The 8,950-nt window shown below is 40.7% G+C and overlaps 1 protein-coding gene and 1 pseudogene across 1 annotated transcript in view; one reads left to right on the forward strand and one right to left on the reverse strand.

Annotated features, from left to right (window-relative positions):
- The window catches only part of DNAH14 (dynein axonemal heavy chain 14), a 150,563-nt gene that overhangs the window by 121,141 nt on the left and 20,472 nt on the right, over positions 1 to 8,950 (reverse strand). Inside the window, exons 7-9 of the mRNA XM_006916239.1 lie at positions 7,340 to 7,402; positions 4,979 to 5,123; positions 1,583 to 1,714 (exon numbers count right to left, since the gene is read on the reverse strand). Of these exons, the coding sequence (XP_006916301.1) occupies positions 1,583 to 1,714; positions 4,979 to 5,123; positions 7,340 to 7,402 (340 nt within the window). The remainder of the gene's footprint in view (positions 1 to 1,582; positions 1,715 to 4,978; positions 5,124 to 7,339; positions 7,403 to 8,950) is intronic.
- On the forward strand, positions 7,903 to 8,020 carry LOC112483308 (annotated as a pseudogene).

The raw sequence follows: 8,950 nt of genomic DNA on the forward strand, positions 1-8,950 counted from the left end.
CTTTACGGCACTGCACCGAGGTCCCAGCTCTGACTTAGCTCCACCCGGACCAGCAAGGCTGAGATGTGCAGAGATGGCTTGAACGAGGAGGATACACGGGGACCGCCAATGGCAGCCGCACGGCAGGAGCGACCATGGTTCACAGTGAGCTGCTCAACAAACGCAGCGGCGTTTGCCACTGAGAAAGGAAACAATGGCCAGCACGGCTGCCGCGAACCCCCAGCAGATCTCACCAGCTTTCACTGCCTGAGCCTCTCCCCACTGCCTTCTCCAGCCTGACCCCACCGAAACCTGGGAACCACGCCGGCAGCCAGCCCAGGCCTCTGGCTGAATGAGTGCGAGACACCAGCCTGGAACCCCATGGCAGACCCTCGCTATCATGCACGTGCTCATGGCCAGCCGCACCTACTGTGCTCTTACACGCCACTGACCTGCCACCTGCCACCAGCCTCCACTACCACATGTGCCTGCCTGAGGGGAGTTGCTGCAGTTACAGGAGTGCACGCACGACAGCCAGGGCTCCCAGAACTGCTTGTGGGCCCAGCTCAGATCCTGTCTCTGGCCCGCACCACTGTGCTCACCTGCATTTAGCCTCGCCATCTAAACATCCGCATGTCCCTTGCCTGGCCCCCATCACTGGCCTCTACTGCCGTAAATCTGTGGTGAGACCTACCAGCCACAGCGGTACACACTGACGGCCAGGTCCCAGCAGCTACCAGTGCACCTGCAGTCGGCCTGGCCAATGCAGCCTGCCCTAGCCCTCGCCACTCTGTGCACCTCCAACTGGCACCTGCCACCACACAGGTACCCGCAGATAGCCCCAGCAGCCAAGTGTTCTGGCCACCACCTCTGCTTGCCTTGGTCTCTGTATCTATCAAAGGTTCAAGTCAGAGAAATGACATCTGAAAATTCGTCAAGGGAGACCCAGTCCATTTATTCCTCCAGAGAGCCTCAAATATCCATCTGGATTCAGCCAAACCAGCCGAGAGATGCAGGAAGTCCATAATCACATGGTATTGCATTGGTTCCTAACCAGGCTGCATTTGGGAGTCATGTGCCATGCACTGTCATTTCTGATAGAGGGAAGCTATCTAAAACGATCCTGTGAAATGAGTCATAGCACATCCATGTTCTGAGGACATTATTCATTGTATTATTGAGTCCTTTTTCTAAAATCCTGAGGGAAGTTTTATCTCATCTACTTATATTTCTCCTGAGCAATCAATCAGTTTTTGTCTTATGAACACTGAACTTTGTAACAAATTATATTTCCTTTTATATGTCAATACAAGTTATATTTTGAGCATCTCGAAGGCATGTATGTCAATATGCATAGATATGCATTTATACACACACGTATATACTTATATGCACATATATTTGCATTCTACATGAGACTTGGAAAAATCCTCATGCTGTACCTCGTAAACACACAGCGCTAGCTTAGCTGGTTGGTTGATTAATCACCTTTGTGCCCCTCCCCGGCTGCCCACTCCCGATACTTTTTTCAGAGATCTCACCTGGAGCAATTGCTTCAGTCTGTACATAAAAACCTTTTAAAAGAAGGTAATTAAGGAAGTACCTTAAAAATTGTAATTTTCACATCGGAAATAGCTTTATCCCTGATGTCCTCGAGTTGGTTCAATGCCTGGGTAGCTTGCCGTAACTGTTCTTCACAAAATTCATCCAGAGAATACGTTCGAGACCTATCGAGCTAATTAAATGAGAGCAAATGTTGAGTGCTGGAAAGTCATTCATTTAAAAAAGCGAAAGATATATTTTGGCTATCTTTTCCTATCATAAAGAAGAGCGTATGTATACTTTCTTTTCCATGTTATGTCGTATATACTATAATTCCTTATACAGGCATCATATTCAAATACCCTTATTTAAATCTACCTAAATCTTGATAAAACACAGAAAAAAACCATATTCTTATTTTAACTGTTACTCAGGTTATGTCAAAGCAGAGAAATTCAAGAGTTAATGTATTTTTGAAATATCTATGAACCCAGGGGAGCCACGAGGCCCAGAAACTGCTTTACCTTGAAGTCCTGATTACTTGTAAAGCTTAAAAACATGAACACTAAATGTAAGATAAAGAGGCTAAAATGAAATAATGCAAATAAGGTCGATGTTATTCTGAGTTTTTCTGGAATCCAGCATGGAGAGACTTCCATCGACCGTGCTACCGCCCTCCTCCCTGGCAATACAGAACGAGACGGTTCATCCATTCGTCCATATCCCACCATTCTTCCTCCCTTCTGGGTTTTCTTGATTTTCCTACCTCATGTTAATTTTCTTGCCAAACTACATTTTCTTCAATAAATAAGCAGATATCATTATCCCTAGTCATACTATAATACTTCATAAATGTATGCTTCCCAAAAATTTTTTTTTAAAAAATGGAAAAATACTGCTCTAGCCTTAAATTTTGGATTAAGTCTGTGTTCTCCCTCTCCTGGTCCCATATCTGGATTTCGGGTCCTGATTGTTCCAGTTAAACGTGTCTCAAAACCTCCCTTTCTGATCTTACTAATTGAAGTCCTTATTGCTTCCACCTACGTTCCTCCAGTATATACTCCCCGATGCCTTTAACTCTGTATCTATCTCCTCGCTTTCGATTTTTCCCACAAACCAACATCACATTACTTTTCCTAAAATAACGTTCAGAAACTTTCAGTAGTTATGTTTTCAGAATAGTTCTCAAAGTTTACTCTGCAGAAGAATCACCTAAGGGACTTGTTAAAAATGTAGATTATTAGCACCCCCCACTGCACCCTCCCCCAAAAAGGGTGGGACAAAAAATAATTTAATTTTTACTAAGCATTCAAAATACTGCTCCTCCTCCCCCCCACACAACCATTCTTGAATAGGAAACATAATCAAAGACTCAACTCTAGCTGGTTCTGTGGCCTTGTATAAGTTATGATTTCTCTGGGACTTAGTTTGTCATTTGAAAGTGAAAGTTTGGATAAAATGACCCACGCACCCACGTTCGGTCTCATCTAGTTCTAGACTTTCCTGCCCCCGTAAAGGTGTGCTTTCGCCCCTGCAGTGTGTACCGGCGCCCTCTGACCTGCGATCATGGTATTAACCCCTGACTTATACTATCGTACGCATTCGTAAACTTGCTTCATCCTCCTTACCTCCTCTATGCGTCCCCAGCCATGCGGAACCCGCCCCCACCCCCGCCCCACCCCGGTCCTAAGGTACAGTTGGCCGCCTTCAGATTTCTGACCCCAGGCTCAGTTCTCCTGACTCTGAAACTATGAAGCTCTGTTCTCCCCTCCATCTGACCCCGGCTTCTCCAGTCTCAGAAACTCCTATTCTTGAGAACGGCCCTCACAACCTCTACGAGGAGTGCCCCCCGTCTTAAGGGCAGCTTCACTTAGCCCTACTTTTCCCTTATTCTGTTATTCTTGGCCCCAGCCAACCCTCAAATTAAACAACATTCAATTGTTGTTTGAATGCCCCATTCCCTCCCCGCCCGGCTCTTCGATCCAGCGTGGCCTGGCTCGTAACAGCCTTCCTTCAGGAAAGATGCCCAAACTTCAATTCCAAAGGCGTGACCATTCCACATGTGTTGTTAGTTAATGTAGTTTGCTAATCGGTGAGCAAGAATGATGGGCAAAACGGAGGGAAGGCCTCCAGAATTAGTTATCGTTTTTCTATGTAGAGAAGGATCCCTTCCAATGGCCTGTAAGCAGAATGAAAGTAACAGTGCTTCTTTTCTACTTCATCTCCATTGTCTTTGCAGAGCAGGTAATGAACAAATATGTATATATCCTCTGGAAAGGTTTGTTTCCTTCCCCTTGATGCTCTGGGGGGGAAACCGATACAGCCTAAGGTGTCTAGGAAAGAGCCCCAACATCCCTTCTTAGTCACTCTATTTAGCATTGTCAGCCATTAGCATTTTAGGCGTAGACTTCAGAAATATTCTAAAGTATTCTAAAGTATGCTTTGCCTGACCACCCATCATGGAGTTAATTGATCAATTCTGTCACTCGGCCATGAATAAAGCAAAGCTATTATCTTAGCCGCCCAACCGATTTCCTTCTACGTCAAAACCGTATCAAAAATACTCCTCTGTGAAACGTCTTCTACTTAATCATTTGGAGACATTAATATTGCTAATACGACTATACAAAATATACTTCATCTGTAGTGATGAATTCTTTATTCATTACTTCTTTTATGTATTCACTCAAAAAAATGTGTTATCACTTTTATGTATCAGTCACTATACATAACCGATTCCAAAAATCAACTGTTTTACAAGTATTAATCTTATTACCGGAGCTGATTGTCAAATTCATAATTTGTCCAAGCCCTTTCGCTGTTTCTCTTTCTAAGTCTAGGTGACTATCCATTTCACTTTTCAGTATCTCCTCCGCACAGCGGGTAAGTGAAGTAAAAGCTGTTAGAATCCTGCTCGGTTATGCATTAAACTTAAAATTTATACTTCTATGTACTTAACCTCTTTGAAAGAACTGTTCTATATAAATGAAATCATTCATTAAGACCATCGCTCTGAGAATTGTGGAACAGGAGAATTCATAAATTTAACCGAAACCTCTGAGTTTCAATGACAATTTCTTGATGTGCTATACTGAGGGAAAGTTAGCTACTATCAATTATATATTAGAGGTAATTGATTATTTGTAAATTCTATTGCAGATTTGGGGCTCTGAAAATAAAGGGCCTCATAACAGACAAGCGTAAGGAGGAAATTATTTATAAAGAATGTTATTAACTATTAAAATTGACGACCCGAGGGAATAATGTTCTTTGCAGATATTTGAGAACATCAGTCATCCATAGGGATGGTTTACTTATGGATCTAGATATCTGTATTCCTTTGATTCAAAACTCCATGTGTTCTTTATGTATACATAAACTAGTTAATATGTCCTATACAGCTAAATCCCCGTGAACATATACCGATATTAACTTGTAGTAGTATACTTCTACCCACCTTTACAAGGCATATGGCAGATGGATTATCTTCATGTTCATTACCATTTTTGAGATTAACTGCATCTTCGCAAAGTCCCTTTATGTAAAGCAAACATCCCTGAAATAATTCATGAGCCCAGAAAAGATGGTGGTACAAAAACGACCTGGAAGTTAAAAAATTTCCACAGACTTATCTCTTCTTCAAAATGAATGAAGTGAACATAGAGATAACTAGCAATATTTGTCTCCTATTCCTATAGTTAATATGTATTACATCTATCCATCTTAAATGGCATCGATAAAGATTAGTAAACCCTACAGTTCTGTTTGCCCAATGCTGACGGCGAGATTTTGGTGCTGAGTGTGTTGAGTAAGAACAAAATAGGAGGGAGAAACAAGTGATGATATTATTCTGTTATACCACTGAGTTCTAAGAATTCTGAAATAGCAGATGGTGACATCCAAACGGAATTATATTCCCCCTCTTTATTAAGTTTAAATTTCCTCAGTTTAATTTTCCCCAATTACGGGGGAAACGATTAACTAGATTGGAAACCATTTGGAGAATGTTTCATCAGTTCTCTAACCACCTATATCACAACACAGAGAAGATGGCCCTTTTCTCTTCTCCGCCCCTTTCTGCAGGTCTGCTCACGGTCACGAGGGTGAGCCACATCACTCCTAACAGCACTGGAAAGAACAGAAGGAAAGAATGAGAGAAAAAGAGCAGAGAGAAAGAAATAAGGTATTGCTTCCACACGGGGGCGCTGTTGAGTAAAGGCTCAGGTCTTCATACACATGCTTGTCCAAGTCGGCAAAGCAGTGAGGCCAAAGAGTGACTTTATAGTGTCAAGCAGCGAGTTAACTACAAGCCTAAAGCCTGTCACGTAGCAGATGCTAAGTAAATACTCCTGGATTAAAAAAAAAAGACAAGCCGAAGACTGGGAGAAAATATTTATAAACCATACGACAAAGGACCGTATCTGGACTATAAAAAGAACTCTGAAAACTCCACAGCATAAAGACAAATAATCCAATTAGAAAATGTACAAAAGACACAAAGAGACATTTCCCAAAGAACATGGCAAATAAGCACATGAAAAGATATTCGACAATATTAGTCACTAGAGAAATGCAAATTAAAGCCACCATGAGATATCACTACACGCCTACCAGATGTCTAAAATAAAATATAGTGACAACTCCAAATGCTGGCATGTATGTGGAAGAAGTGGATCATTCACAGATCGCTAGCGAGAATGAAAAACGATACAATCACTCTGGAACTCTTTGGGAGTTTCTTAAAAAAAATTAAACATGCAAATACCATATGACCCAGCAATCGCACTCCTGGGCATATACCCCAGAGCAATGGAAACTTAACGTTCACATAAAAACCTGTCTATAAATGTTGGCAGCAGCTTCATCTGTAATAAACAAAAACTGGAAAACACCCAGTTGCATTTCAACAGGTGAATGGTTAAAGAAACTGGTAGGTTCATACCACGGACTGCTACTCAGCAATAAGAAAGAACAACCGATATATGTAACAACTTGGATGAATCCCCAGAGTTACGCTAAGTGAAAAGAATCAGTCCCAAAGGTTCCGTACTGCAGGCTTGCATTTACATACAGTCTTGAAAAGACCAAATGATAGAAATGGAGAACAGATTCGTTCTTGCCACCGGTTAGGGAGAGGGTAGAAGTGGGAAGGAAATGAGTATGGCTGTAAAAGGGTGACGTGAGGGGTCTGGAGCTGATAGAAATGTGCCGGATCTTCCTTCTATTGGTGTCGCTGTCCTGGTTGTCACACTGTCCTATTGGTCTGCAAGATGTTACCACTGGAGGAAACTCGGGGAAGGGCACATGGGGTCTCTTTGTATCAATTCCTACAACTGCATTTCAACCGCAGTTATCTCAGGTTTAATAACAACAACAAAACTTGGCTGCTGGATATCCTAAAAATAGAATTAGCTGTCATCTATCTTGGATTACTTAATGAATTCCCCCTTTGGAGGCAGAAAGTTAGATCAAGTGACCGAGAGAACTCATCATAGGTTCTTCATAGCACTGTGACTTCTTCACACCACAGAATGGCATCCCAGGACATATAATAAATGTTTATTTTATATACATGTGTGTGTGTGTATATATATTATATATGTATATATATATACACACACATATATAATCGTGTTTAATATATATAAAATATTAATAATCTTTAAAAATTAGATGGGTTAAGTTTAATCATAAAGGTTATAAAATGTGACTTTCCAATCACTGAGTAAAAACTAATTTATATCTGCTTCTATACTACATATTTAAAATAATGCTTCCTCTTGAAATTTTTATAAATATATTGCATATCAAGACTTACCTGCTTTTCTCTTTCTTAATTCTTCTAACATTCCATTTCCAAGTAACAAATGCTTTATTAATTCTGAAAAGAAAAATACTTCTCACATTCTATACTCATAAATCATGTAATTATATGAAAAAATTTAGTAAAGACTTAGTAATACTAGAAAATTCTCTAGAACATGTCTCAATCATCCTCAGTTACCTGAAGTAAATACTAGACCATATGACTTTTCTCCCAATGATTAACAGAAAGCAGAGCAAAACAAATCTAAGTGAAAGTCATAGTTCTCCTAGATACATAATCAACTTAACTTTCATATTCCAACAAATGTAACAACTATAAAAATACATTCTTTCCACTTATACATGTATTGGCTCATTAATTTTTAAAATTTATTTATTTAAATTAGTTTCAAGCACATCAGTTAGACATCTATATAGTTCGTAAAACGATCCCCCGAACTGCTCCCTGCAGACCCTGACCCTTCACCTACCCAATGTACTCACGCTAACTGCATTCCCTGTGCCGTGCTCCCCATCCCCTTCACCATCCATCAGCTACTAATTTGTACTTCTTTGGTCTATGGCCATGCCACCCTGAACAAGCCCAATCCTGTCTGATCTCGGAAGCTAAGCAGGGTTGGGCCTGGTTAGTCTTGGATGGGAGACCACCTAGGAAGACCAGATGCTGTAGATGTAAAAAATAAAAAATAAGGGATTGTAAACTGATAAGGTCCTTGCAATCTGTGGGGTCCAATCAAGGGTTGCCTCGCCTAAAAAATAATAATTTGTACTTCTTTAAACCTTCACCCCATTCTCTCAGCCCCCCAACTCTCTTCCCCTCTGTCCATCACCAAATTGTTCACTATAATTGTGAGTCTGTTTTTGATTAGTTTGTCCTTTTTGTTCCTTAGATTCCACATATAAGTGAAATTATATGATATTTATCTTTGTCTGACTTATTTCACTCAGCATAATAACTTCTAGGGCCATCTATGTTGTTGCAGACTCTCTCAAAAGGGAGTAGGTAAGCCTGAGTCGAATCTTGATTTTTCTGTTGTCTCTCATGCATTCATTTCATTCTAGCAGCTTGCATCCACATTTCATAAGCCTTGTGTCAGCCTAAGATCAACTTCTGTATCAGGTTTTCATTTTGAGCAAATGTGAGTAAAATAAAGGAAATAAGGGGAAATTGAGAAAATATTGTCATTTTATCATCAACAGAAATATTTTATGGTTGGTGCTATCTGAACTTGATATCATAGTTGCTGGTCACTGAGATTATGCCTTTCTACTGTTATTATCATTACAGATAACTGGCATACAGAATTATACTGTGTTCTGTACTGGTTGGGCCTCCAATCCATGTTTTGCTCTAGGAAGGTCCACTTGTGGCTTGCTGTTTGGCTCTTCACTGAATGTTTGCCTAACCTTTTTGGATTCTGTCTAGAATTTACTTACTTATCTTATATCTTCTTTAAACTATGTTCTCTGTTAAGAATTCATATTTCCCTGTGCACAATTATGACTCATGTTCAGTCTCAGAGACATCGCCCAACTCTTGGGCCTGGCCTTACTCTGGGCCTAAGCTACTCAGGCCCTGCAGCCAGTAGCTCTCAGTGACTCC

Source organism: Pteropus alecto, unplaced genomic scaffold (assembly GCF_000325575.1).
Source record: "Pteropus alecto unplaced genomic scaffold, ASM32557v1 scaffold65, whole genome shotgun sequence".
Lineage (NCBI taxonomy): Eukaryota > Metazoa > Chordata > Mammalia > Chiroptera > Pteropodidae > Pteropus > Pteropus alecto.